The sequence below is a fragment of the Eutrigla gurnardus genome (genome assembly GCF_963514095.1).
Source record: "Eutrigla gurnardus genome assembly, chromosome: 13".
NCBI lineage: Eukaryota > Metazoa > Chordata > Actinopteri > Perciformes > Triglidae > Eutrigla > Eutrigla gurnardus.
In genome coordinates, this window is record NC_139936.1 from 16746783 (window position 1) to 16760124 (window position 13342).

At 43.2% G+C, this 13342-nt stretch overlaps 1 protein-coding gene across 6 annotated transcripts; it reads left to right on the forward strand.

Annotated features, from left to right (window-relative positions):
- The first annotated feature begins 582 nt into the window (after window positions 1-582).
- Window positions 583-13046, forward strand: cyb561a3a (cytochrome b561 family, member A3a). Of its 6 annotated transcripts, none has more exons than XM_084025172.1 (8): window positions 583-604; window positions 9818-9853; window positions 9896-10049; window positions 10934-11138; window positions 11827-12035; window positions 12184-12338; window positions 12423-12585; window positions 12681-13046. In XM_084025172.1, exons 2-8 carry the CDS (start codon window positions 9825-9827, stop codon window positions 12705-12707), a joined length of 942 nt encoding a protein of 313 aa, XP_083881298.1. In that variant the 5' UTR covers window positions 583-604; window positions 9818-9824; the 3' UTR covers window positions 12708-13046. The 6 variants fall into 6 exon arrangements, with proteins under 6 accessions (XP_083881298.1, XP_083881295.1, XP_083881297.1 ...); XM_084025171.1 differs by lacking the exon at window positions 583-604 and adding an exon at window positions 2866-2883; XM_084025169.1 differs by lacking the exon at window positions 583-604 and adding an exon at window positions 2865-2947 and having other exon boundaries at window positions 9818-10049.
- The last annotated feature ends 296 nt before the right edge of the window (window positions 13047-13342 follow it).

The window sequence follows — 13342 nt, forward strand, 5'->3', positions numbered from 1 at the left end:
TTTGTCTGTGATATACTCTCAGAGATATATTGACAATAAGGGTTTTCTCAGCACAGAAGAGAAAACGCTCACAAAGTCTTGCAGAAATCTCAAAATGTAAAAAGTTTTAGATAACAAATCACAGCATGACTATTTCTATGGTGTTCCTCGAGGTCTTGAGTCTTAATGTGGTATATTTGGATAATTTATAGTATCAATTCTCCAGTGGTAAATCTGTGTAATAAATTATATCAACCCAAACATTGCAGCAACAACTTATGGACATAACAGCACGGGAATGGCCATCATATACTTCACCCCTAAAGCCATATTACACTTTTACTAACTACTATTTATTTGAATACATTTGTATTAATATTATTTAATTCAGATTTATGACCAGAACAACTTGGCACTCACACACATACACTGCTGAGCTGCAAATTGATTTTCAGCTTCCGAGCATTCAGATGATGTCGACCACTCTAAGTAACCTGCTAACCATTAAAGGTCCTCTGCCCCCCTAGAAGAGGCAAAATGTGGATGGATTTGCATTGGAGTTCATTGAACGCCAGGCTGAACAAATACCAGTCTTTGGAAATCGCTGCTATTCTCACAACGATACGTAAGTTGTACTTCTTTTCCTGAAAAACGTGTGGTGTTATTTCAGATAACTGAGGCCTGTATGCCGTAAATTGCAAAACATATATGTGGAACGTTTAATAATGGCGAAGATTGAAGTTACTCTAGATGTCTCACATCACCTGGTGATAATTACATATTCAAATATATGTTTTGGTCTTTAAATGCACACTATCCTCCTCACAGATGAAGTGTAGGAAACACAATTCCCCGCTGGAAATCCTACTGAAACTGACATTTCCGTTATCGCGCTGCAGAATAAAAAAGGAATGAACGGTTCTGTCCTGGATCGAACTCAAGTCTTAAGATCTGTGATGTCAAACTGATCTACAGCCGTGGAGCTGCTCTATTAGCGGTGAATAAAGGGCTGACTCTGTGAAAAGAAATTAGACCTTCTTATCTTGTAAAAAGTCATCCTGGATTCTGTCAAGGTGACCTTTTCTTCATTTTAACAAGTTATTCTCCAGAGTCGTACATCAATATAACAAATTCAGATTAGGGAGGTAAAGGAGGTCATAGCCTATTTTACACTCTCACTTGTAGCTTCATGCTTAAGAGCTGAATTTCACGTCTATTGTTCTTTGCACCCTATAAAGTTTAGTTATAAAGGTTGTTTGAATGCCTTTTTATTCCCTTTAGAACGCTGATTAACAGAACTCTCTGCATAAAGACTGGAGAGCTGCTTAATCTCCTCCTCAAATGGAGTGATCGCCATTAGCCTTCATCAAAATCAGGCCCCCATTCACTCAAAATGACACACAAGCAGCCGGCATCCTGTTGGAACGGCACTTAACGTGGCTGCGACCGGAATTGTGTTCGATAACTTTGGAGGAGAACTTGTTTATTATTCTCAAACAAATGGAGGCACAGCGGTCATTTAAACACGGTTTCAAACTGAACAGCGCTGTATTAGAGGTATTATGCCGTGGCAATTGGGGGTGGGGGGGTGACAACAGGGAGAGTGCTTTCTTCAAAGAGGAACTGATAGTTATATCGCCACTGGATTTCAATGTGATCCCAGAGGGCCTTTTGGTTCGTGATCACACACACTTTAGGTTTTTTGGATGCCTGCCTTCAGCTCCATGAAATCCTTGGCAGCTGTGGAGAGCCAATGGAGCTGTCATCACAGAATGGGAACGGATTCTCTGGAGTGGCAGCTGGGCTGGTTGGGGTTTTACCAATAGTCACAGGAAACCACTGTCAAATTGTGGAAAGAGGGAGTGAGTTCAAGTGAGACAAAAGGAGAGAGTTTCTGCTAAAGTCTTAATAGTGTCAACATTATTATCACCTTCTAAAATTGATATGACAAATGTGTTAGCAAATAGTGGCTAATTTACACATTCTGCTTTGTTCTCGACCAGCTCCTTAGGGAAATATCTGGCTCTTACACATGAAGCAGGGCATGATGAATGAACATCACAAAAATGCAGAGAGTACTTTGCATCAAAAATAAAATGTATAACAGTGCGGGTACTTCTCAGTAAAAGGTTTGAATAGATTTGCAGCAAGCAGGCATCAACAGCCGGAGTCCTGTTGACCCAGAGCAGAGTCTGGCAGTCTGTCTGAGCTCAATGTTTGTGCAGCCTTAACTACTGTAAGCTCATTTGATTGAATTTGGGCTCCATCTTCATGTACATATCTTGAGGTGAGAGGTCACGGGGACCCCTTTCAAATTTGGCACGGCGCCATTACTGTTTTATTGCTATTGTGTTTATTGTTTTATTCTGTCACGGTTTACCATGTTATATTGATGGACGAGCATATGAAACCATTCAGATGCATGCAACGGACTACTCCACAAATTAAACACTGACAAATGCTGCCTCCAGGTGGAGCTGGAAGACAACAGATCCACTGTAATCACACTCAACCCCTACAGCCGAGGCAAAGCAACCATTTGCGTAAGTTGATCAATAGTAGTAATTCATATGTATACAACCTCAGGCTTGTTTAGATAGATGATAGCCTCTGTGATATATTATGAATTATGTTATTGTTTGTTGTGGCGTGTTTGTGCTTGGACTTTCCCTGCTGAGTGTTATTGCTTTAAGTGCTGCAAGGAAATGATTTCTTCTTCAATAAAGTTTTATCTTCTTATTTCATCACATTATTTATTGCAGGACTTTTATTATGTTTTTAATATTCCGTTCAATTATAGAATTATCACGATTAGATACTGCGGAGTGCTGCCTGGTACGCCGGTGACAGAATACAACCACATTTCCCACAAGGCACTGCGTGGTCAATAAGGAAGTGGGAAAAGTAAATATCTCTTCTCGAAAACGATGTGTTTAACCTGAACGCGGAGGTTTTATTTCCTCGACACGTGGGTTTTAGATGTGGATGTATGTGATTGTGTGAACGATGTGCACGAATGTACGCTTCTTCTTTTTAACACGCGACTTTAAACGCCTACACTAGCATCAGTGACGCTAGCTACGCAACTCTGGACGCAAACATGCTAACGTTAACGAGACGAGACGCGGCAGTCCCAACACGAATTAACGTTTTGTAGTCACAGAATGTCGAAATTATACTTTAATTTGGTTTACTTCTAAACCTTCTCAAGTTGAAATAGTTAGAGTGGCACGAATGTCAAACTTTGTGTGTAAACTGCCGGTGTTCGAGATTAACTGGTGGCTGAATTAACTGGTGATATTCTTTATACTAGGCAGATGTTTGGGAGGCGTGTCCTTCTGAGGACCCCTTGTTGACTATCCAGGAAATAAACATTTGATCGCTTCTTGTCTTTATCACGTTCATGTGTCGGTGTGTTTGGAAACATTACGGTCCGCTGTAACATTATAACCGTTCGCCAGCCCGTCGGTGAGCTGCCGCTGTCAGGACTCTCCTAGCAGGACTAGCGAATGAGACAGTAGGTGACTGTCCCGATGCCTGTTCAATACACTGCTAACGTTAATAAATCTGTTGAAATGTGTTCTTGTCGTCAGTCTCATATGTTTAATCACACATGGTTAGTAAACTGCTGTCCAGACGGCCCGATAGCTGGTTCTGCTTTAACCCACCCTGCAGGAGAAGCAGTTTCCAGCCCGCTCAGAGCGGTGAGGAGACTGTGGTCAACTGTGGTCTGCTCAGATTAACCTGTGATACAACATCTGCTACCTACCTGAGCGCTCTGCTCAGCTTTCTGCTCAGCTTTCTGCTCGGTCTAGACAGAACCGCTTGGTACCATCAGACATCTGGGCTGTGGAAATATGTTGTGTGGCGACAGAAAAGAAACAAAGACATGTTTGGCGGAGTTCAACGCGGCACATGTGAACACGACTTGGCTGTCAAGTAGCGTCAAGACCCGCAGATACCAGCGCACTGACCTGTGTGGACCTGCTCTGTCATATAAACACTTCCAAATAAAACATGATGCAGCTAAATGTGAGTTTACACACTGTAGTCATGCAGCACACTGCCAGAACTACAATCAGTCATTACTGTAGCAGAAGGAGACACAATGGATCAGTAACAATTCAGAATCACTTTTATTGTCCAAGTATATGTAGACATACACTAAAAATACAAGGCAGTAGCATGTCCTTAATGTACAGAAATGTGACAGACATATCTCATCTGCCAGTTGAGGTGTGTTCCTGTCCTGTTTGAATCCAAACCAGACTGAATTAGTCTGTATGTGGAGTCTGTTCTAATGTTCTTCCAGACTGGACTATTGCAGTGTGGAATGGGATCAGCAGCTCCGGAGGCAGGTTGGACCTCCAGAAGTAGCCAACACGGGTCTGTAGCTTCCTTATAATTTTCAATCAAAGTACACACGCAGGACAAAAATAGTTAAGGTCTGCTGGGGGACTTCCAACGCAACTTGTGTGGTACCACAGACTGCATGTGGTACACTCAATCTGAAAGGGAAAGAGATAGATGTTTAAATATCGACAAACATTTATCCTGATACTAGGGTTAATTCTTAGCTGTGGGCCTGTATGTGGAGTCTGTTCTTATGTTCTTCCAGCAGTTCCAGTGCCTCCAAAAAGTGCAGACATGCAAGTTAGGTGAATTAAAGTAGACATTTTCAATATCTGTTCAATTGTGACTGTTCACCCGGTGATGTTGAGGTGACCCATCCAAAGTGCATCCCAGTCTTCCAGCCAAACTCTGGGCAGGATATGAATTAAACTTCTTACCCAGTCGTCAATGTCAGCTCCCGAGCTGAGCTCCCCACAAGCTCGGCACAGCTGGGATAGGTCATCTGTTAAGGGGGGAAAAGCCATTAATGTAGTGCAGTGCCAGTATGGACACATTTCAGTGTAGCTGGTACAATCCTGAATACCTGAATTTTCCACCAGAGCCTGTGCCATGTTAAGCCGTAGTGTCGCCACCCCCTCCTGGTCCACACGATACTGCACAGTTTCATTTAGAAGTATCTGCTCTGCAAGCTAAAGTGATAACAGGGAGTACAATTCTGAAGGGGTTCCAATTATGTCAGAACATGCATGATCAAATTGTTACCTTGCACACAAAGACTCCACATGAGGACCCATCAGTCTGTCTTGGATGCTCTATGGTCGAGCATGTCCACCTTCCTACAGCGGGTCGTTTTTTGCGAACCAGTGCCCTGCACACAGAACGATTACAGTTTGGCAAGTGTATCATGAGCCCCAAAGAGATCATTTCCAATTAAAGATCAGCTGAATGGTGAAAAGGCTTCGTGTTGCTACCTAAAGACCAGCCAGTTGGCATTTAATTCACCTTGTTACATCTTTGCAGTGATTTATGTGTTCTGCAGAGGCCCCAAATGGGTCCAGGTACAAGGACCTCATCTCCTTCAGATACATGATCTATGGAGAGGCAAACAAGATGACAGCCAAGCCTTCATACATCAGATGGTCTCATAGTTTCATCTACATCTGTTAACTTTAAGATTACTTACAATGAGTGTCCAGTGTCCACCGTGACAAACCGCTCCAGCTGCCACAGCATACTTTAAGAGGTCCAGCTTACCAAAAAAGTACATAAAAACAAACATTATGCATGTACTGTGGAGGGAAACTGACAGACAAAGAGACTCACCGATCTTAAACTGCCTGTATTTCTTCCTTGCCAGAGTGAGGTCATGAGATACGAATCGATGATGAGTGCCCCAGCTCTCTGGCCCACCATCATCAAATACGCATTTATGATCTATGAGAATAATAATTAGTCGTGACAATGTGAAAGACAAATATCAGGCCAATATAAATGTACCTCTCCCTCCAGCAGCTTTCCTGGGGCCAAGACCAGCAGATCTTCAGAGAACAATTTGTATGGGCCGATCTTGGACCACAGCGTCTTCCTCTTCCTCCCACTCCATATGTCTCTGATCACTGTAAACATAGCAATACCAGTCATTTGTGAAATTCATATTTTATATGTACTTTGTCAGGTTACTGACAAGTTTCTGCAGGATTACAGTCATCCTGTGCCTTGCTGGATGAAGGTGGTCTTGCTGGCAGGGCACTGGATGTGGTTGGCATCTCACGGTCTTGTGGACCAGCCAGAGGAGAAGGATCCAACACCTTTTTTAATTTGGCAGGGATCCTCTCCTCTGGCTGGAAGTAATGTGTCAGGAGGTCTATATTCGACATAAGTTTGGCCTTCCCCTTTTCAGAGGCCAGGACCACATTTTTCCCCTCGAGTTCCATGATCCGGTATGGACCCATCATGTCACTCTCCATCTTGCCCCCTTTCCGTTGCTCCCGTCTGATGTTCTTTTTAAGAACTACATCTCCAATTTTGAACTGGTCATCTTGGCCCCTTTCGCGCTTTCTCCTTCTCACCATTTCCTGGCTTTTTGCGATGTTGGTCCTGACCTCTCTGTACGTGTCCTGCTGCATTTTTAGTCCTTCTGGAAGCTCCTCTTTTGTGACCAGCCTTTCTACTTTCTCTTCGGTTACCTGGCACAAATCACAGTTAGTATGTAGAGGACATAGATGAGCCCCTTTTTTAAGGATGAGAACATTAGAGCAACTTACTTCATACTCCTTTGGTACCTCTGAAGGATACCTGGCCTCCCTCCCAAACATCAAAAAATATGGGCTATACTTTGTCGTCAACTGTTTCTTTGTCCGCAGACCAAACATAGTTGACTGCAGAAACTGGTCCCAGGATTGTGGTTTCTCACCCACCAGTTTGTTCAGGGACCTCAAAAAGGAGACAGGAAAGAATTTAGATACTCATGCACAGTATGACAAAACACATATTAGTTTAGCTCAATATTTCATGAAGAGCTTAAGTTATTGAACACAAATATACCTCTGTATGGTGCCATTAAGCTTCTCCACTAGGCCGTTGGTCTGGGGATGGTAGGGGCAACAGAGGCTCCTTTTTATGCCCAGCTTCTTGCACAGGCCGTAGTTGACCTTGAAATGATCAGTTGGACTAACATTAAATAGGTGAGCACAGCAGCAGTTACATATCGGGCAGTCATAATGCTTCATCATGGTACCTTGTTGCGGAATTCTGAGCCCTGGTCTGTTAGCAGTCGTTTAGGTGCACCAAATTTGTAAAAGAAATCAAGAATACAACTGGTCACCTCATCTGCTGTTTTGCTCTTTAGTGGGTAAGCCTCTGCCCATTTAGTGAAATAATCAACCATGACACATATGTACTGGTTGCCACCATTGGTTACTGTGAGTTTACCCACTAGATCCATCCCTACGAGCTCCAGAGGCTCAGTTACCTGGGAGGAAAAAAAAAAACACATTATAGTATTTCTATTTCAGTGTTGTGATTGAAAGCTGACAAAATGTGCCATTGATTCCCTTACCTCTATCGGGTTGTATTCCCTCTTCTCTTTCACGTTCGCTCTCTTGGCCTGGCACTGTGGACACTGAGCAATCTAAACATAACATGAGTTCCAACAGCATGATGAATGTGTTCACACAAATGATTTCATGATACATTATATTGAAAACTAATAAAACATACTAGCAGTATATGAACAAACACATCACACTCTACTGTACAAGCTGAATGAGTGTTCCACCTCATTTTAAAGATACAAACTTACCCACTTGCGAATGTCCTCCTCCATGCCAGGCCAGTAATACCGGCTGATGATGGCACTGTGGGTTTTTTCCACGCCACAGTGTCCTCCAAAATGGCTGCAGTGGAATTCTTCAAATATATCATTTGCTTCCTCTGCACTTAATACAACCTTAGCAAGGTGCTCAGCTTTATTTTTTCTGCGCCTGCAGATGTAGTGCAGATCTCCATCTGGTGTTTAAATAACATAATGCTACATTTGTTAGTTTTACCATGGCAGATGATCACTGTGTTCTGAACTTCAGATGGCAAGCATTCTTACCTTTAATCCGGGAGGTGTCCGCTCTCCTTTTGATAACATATTTTTGTTTGGCCGTTAACCCCTCAGGATACTGGTTGTGGAGCTTGAAATTGAGCACCTCCTGCACAATTTTGGGATCCATCACCCCTATCTGTCCCTAGCTCCTACCTCCACCTGTCTCACCTGCTCCAACCTACCTACTCACCCCTTCACACACAAACAGATACACAACAAGATACAAACAGGACAACCACAATAAAGACAAATAAACCTCTCAAACACACACAGCCACACTCTACTACTCACAGCAACCACTCAACTATCGACTACTCACTCACTCAGCTACTAACCAATCACCTAACTATGTCTGACTTATATGTTTTATCTCTCTCTATCTCTCACTATCTCCGTCTCCTCACAAACCCACAAAGTTGGGGCATGTCAGTTGGGTTTATATAGTCTGTACCATGTACCAATGAAACCTGCTCCCAACCACCCACAGGTTAATTTAATAACACTGATTAACTGTAACTCCTGATTAACTCCTGCCCAGAGTTTGATTGGAAGACTGGGATGCACTTTGGATGGGTCACCTCAACATCACCGGGTGAACAGTCACAATTGAACAGATATTGAAAATGTCTAGTTTAATTCACTTAACTTGCATGTCTCTGCACTTTTGGAGGGCACTGGAACCGCTGGAAGAACATTAGAACAGACTCCACATACAGACTAATTCAGTCTGGTTTGGATTCAAACAGGACAGGAACACACCTCAACTGGCAGATGAGATATGTCTGTCACATTTCTGTACATTAAGGACATGCTACTGCCTTGTATTTTTAGTGTATGTCTACATATACTTGGACAATAAAAGTGATTCTGAATTGTTACTGATCCATTGTGTCTCCTTCTGCTACAGTAATGACTGATTGTAGTTCTGGCAGTGTGCTGCATGACTACAGTGTGTAAACTCACATTTAGCTGCATCATGTTTTATTTGGAAGTGTTTATATGACAGAGCAGGTCCACACAGGTCAGTGCGCTGGTATCTGCGGGTCTTGACGCTACTTGACAGCCAAGTCGTGTTCACATGTGCCGCGTTGAACTCCGCCAAACATGTCTTTGTTTCTTTTCTGTCGCCACACAACATATTTCCACAGCCCAGATGTCTGATGGTACCAAGCGGTTCTGTCTAGACCGAGCAGAAAGCTGAGCAGAAAGCTGAGCAGAGCGCTCAGGTAGGTAGCAGATGTTGTATCACAGGTTAATCTGAGCAGACCACAGTTGACCACAGTCTCCTCACCGCTCTGAGCGGGCTGGAAACTGCTTCTCCTGCAGGGTGGGTTAAAGCAGAACCAGCTATCGGGCCGTCTGGACAGCAGTTTACTAACCATGTGTGATTAAACATATGAGACTGACGACAAGAACACATTTCAACAGATTTATTAACGTTAGCAGTGTATTGAACAGGCATCGGGACAGTCACCTACTGTCTCATTCGCTAGTCCTGCTAGGAGAGTCCTGACAGCGGCAGCTCACCGACGGGCTGGCGAACGGTTATAATGTTACAGCGGACCGTAATGTTTCCAAACACACCGACACATGAACGTGATAAAGACAAGAAGCGATCAAATGTTTATTTCCTGGATAGTCAACAAGGGGTCCTCAGAAGGACACGCCTCCCAAACATCTGCCTAGTATAAAGAATATCACCAGTTAATTCAGCCACCAGTTAATCTCGAACACCGGCGGTGTGTTTAGCCCCGCCCCCGACGGTTTATTACACTGTTATCACTTTCGGAAAGTTGTTTGCTCCACAATTCAATCTTTACTAAACTTTCATGTTGTGTATGATGGTTTGGCAGAAGCTAATAATGCGTTTTGTTGTCTCCATCATGTCCACAGGCAGCAGATGCAGCAGGCTGGTCCCTCGTCCGCCAGGTCTGGACCCTCGTCCGCCAGGTCTGGACCCTCGTCCGCCAGGTCTGGACCCTCGTCCGCCAGGTCTGGACCCTCGTCCGCCAGGTCTGGACCCTCGTCCGCCAGCTGCTCCGCCGCCCCCGACTGTTTCCCTCTCAGCCACCGCAACGCAGCTGCATGTGGAAGAGAAACTTCGGCTGAAGCCGAGAAACGCGAAGTGAGAGTTAAACAGTAACCATGAAGGAAATCATGAGATGGAGTCATAACGTAAACTATATGACCGGGCGCTAAGTTCAGTGTTTGAGTGTTTGAGTGTAGGAAGTGTTGTCGGTGTTGCAGCAGCTGAGGACGAGGTAAGGTGTTCAACGCTGGTGCACTTTTCTGATCATAATCAAATCTTATGATGATTGAACGATATATCTCTGATGAAAGATTTGTGTGATTGCTGGTATGAATAGTGGCTTCAACCACTTCTGTTATTGTTTATTTTTGTTTAGTTTTTTGGGCCAATTTAGAAGTTAAAATGAATTTAAATTTCCACACCCTTTTTGAGTTTTTTCCCCCTTATTTCTAGTATTCCTTTCCACGTTAATACTTGTATTTTAAATTTGTACTGGACATGCTTCAATGTCTCAAAAAAATCTTAATTTTAATTACATTTCAACTAATTCAAAATGTTGTCAGCTGATGTCATTCACATAAACTGCAACTGCAAATGAGTTGGGACACATTTACAGTGTTTACTTTTGGGACTGTGTGTATTTCTCCGTTGTTATGCCTTCATAGTCTTACGGATATCAATGCAAAGATTGAATGCTGTCATTTACTAAAATATGTTTTTAGACTACCTGCTAATTCAATGCCCCAGATGTTCAAAAATCACTTCTAACCAAAAGTTAGCCCAGTCTTAAAGGGATAGGTTGTATGAGGGAGGCTTCTTATCCGGCCGGCATGTTCCCAGTTTGGAGAAACTGGCACAGCAAAATATATTTCAGCCACCAAAACAAGTCAACGTCAGGTTTAATGTACTTACTGATGACTGATGTTGGGACTGAACCAACAACACGTCGCCGTGATTGACCTGCTGTGATTTGGTTTCAGCCCCCACCTCTCTCCAGGATGTGGTCCGTCGTGAGCTTCTACATATGCCACCTGCTGTGCCTGGCCCTGGGCCTGGCCTGCGTGGTGTGCGTCTGCTTGTGGAATACCCAGTGGCGTGGCGGTTTTGCGTGGGACGGATCGACGCTGGAGTTCAACTGGCACCCCGTCCTCATGGTAACGGGACTGGTTGTGCTGTATGGCAACGGTGAGTAACAGGATCAAAGTGTTACATTTCTGTCTCACTTCTGCTTTTCCTTGTGACTGTCAGCGTGTATGAACATAATTACACATGACTGGTTTCATAGAGACCTGATGCATAATTTGATGCATAATTTTAGTCGCATAGCGGGCATTATGTCTTCAGTTGTCTGTCCATCGGTGTGTCCAACTGTACATTCGTCCGTCACACAACGTGATATCTCTGGTCACTGTGATCTCACAAGGTCATAATAATTTGAATTATGAAGGTTTCACACAAATGTCTTGACAAAATGATGACATTTTGGACAGTCATGGATGTAAACAGCAACTTGGCTGGTTGGTGGTAATTTGATTTTGTTTTTATTTTACAATAAAATACATTAAAAAAAAAAGATTCTAAGCAACTTTGATTGTAATTATTTTGTGACCGTCCAAAACACAATCGTTGCGTGCAAAAATATAGTTTTAAGTGAAGCTGTCCGTTGGCCTGTAGACAGCTGGATTGATTCAAGTAGAAGTGCGTCTGTGCTCTGAGAACTGAGAATCCTTCTTTGGAGTTTACATAACTTAAGTGGTCTTGTGAGGATTTCCGTGGTATGAAATATGAAAAGAAAAATAACAAATGTATGCTTTTATAATGACATTACAAACGAAATGTTTGCCTCTTTTCTGTCGTTGCCTGCTCCCTGCAGCGGCTGTGTTGTATCGCGTCCCCCTGACCTGGGGTCAGAATAAACTCCCATGGAAGCTGCTGCATGCCGTGCTGATGCTCCTCGCCCTGGTCCTGTCCATCGTGGGGCTTTGTGCAGTGTTTGACTTCCACAATGCTAAAAACATTCACAACCTCTACTCTTTGCACAGCTGGATTGGAATCGCTGCCACGGCTCTTTTTGCCTTTCAGGTACAATTTACACTAAATCACTGTATTTGCCCAGCGCAATAAGGTGGGCGAGATTTTTTCCTTTTTTGTCTCGTTGTGAGACATGATTGAGGTTTTGTTTTCTGCTTTTGTGTTGACTGTAATCTGTCCCTTTCGTTGGTCCCTCCAGTGGGTGGTGGGCATGGCTGGCTTCCTCCTGCCCTGCTCCCCCGTATCACTACGTGCAAGCCTGAAACCCGTCCACGTGTGGATGGGGGGCAGCATACTGTGGCTCAGCATCGCTGCCTGCATCTCCGGAATCAATGAGAAACTCTTCTTCGTTCTGTGAGTGCCATATTTCCGTGTTACTGTTTCATAGTATTTTCCTTTTAAAGATTATATTGCCCTCTTGAATGTATTTCTCCACAGCAGCGGCAGCGGACCTCAGGCGTACGCTAACCTTCCACCAGAGGCCTTGCTTGCAAACGTATTAGGAGTTTTGATTGTAGCCTTCGGCTTGGTCGTCCTTAAGATTTTGTCCAACCAAGAATGGCAGCGGCCGGACTCCAGGCCGGAGGATCTGGCTTACACGGTGAGGACATCAGCAGTCCATATGCAATGAAAGAAATTATATGATTTATATAAATGGAGCATTTCATAATCATCCTCATCTGCTTTCTCCCACAGCCTTTGCTTCAAGAAGAAACGGAATGAAGGGCATTTAAAAAAGACAGACGTCACAGATCACAATTTAACAATCCAAAAGCTCGACTTTGAATGTACAAGCAGCTGTCTGAACAGGGAGAATCATGTGCCTGTTGTGGGTGTAAATATTTGTTTGAAATCGTATTTAAAATTGCTTTATTGCCAAATAATTAAAAAAGTGTGTTTCACCAAAACATTTTCCTATTTTACTGCTAAGCTCTCCCATGATGCACTGTTGCTAGCTATCGAAGGGAACGTTGAGTTTTAGTATTTTCACATATGTATGTGTTCCTAAGGTGGAGAATGAATTTCCAAAAATATGAATAAAAACAACAATATATATTCATAGCTGGTGGTGTTTAATATTGTGAGTTAAATGCCTGATTGATGTTTGTGAGGAAGTGATTTTTCAGTAATTTCATGTCTACCATGTTCACCATTAGAGTTTAGCATGTTAGCATGATAACATTTGCTTTTTAGCCTTAACCACAAACTGCAGCTGAATGAAAGTTTTTCAGATATTTGGTCATAAAGCAAAGTATCGGATGAATAAATGCTGACCTGATGATGGTGCTGGAAGAAAAAGTTTAGCCAAACCAAAGTCGACCCAGTTCATCTTCAGGGGAACATAAAAGTCTGCACCA

Bases quoted from the DNA above. Each gene is read 5' to 3' on its own strand.
- cyb561a3a (XM_084025169.1), top strand. From the start codon at position 9,825: ATGCAGCAGGCTGGTCCCTCGTCCGCCAGGTCTGGACCCTCGTCCGCC. The intron at 12,036-12,183 runs GTACAATTTACA...TGGTCCCTCCAG, and splicing joins CGGCTCTTTTTGCCTTTCAG to TGGGTGGTGGGCATGGCTGG. The intron at 12,339-12,422 runs GTGAGTGCCATA...ATTTCTCCACAG, and splicing joins GAGAAACTCTTCTTCGTTCT to CAGCGGCAGCGGACCTCAGG.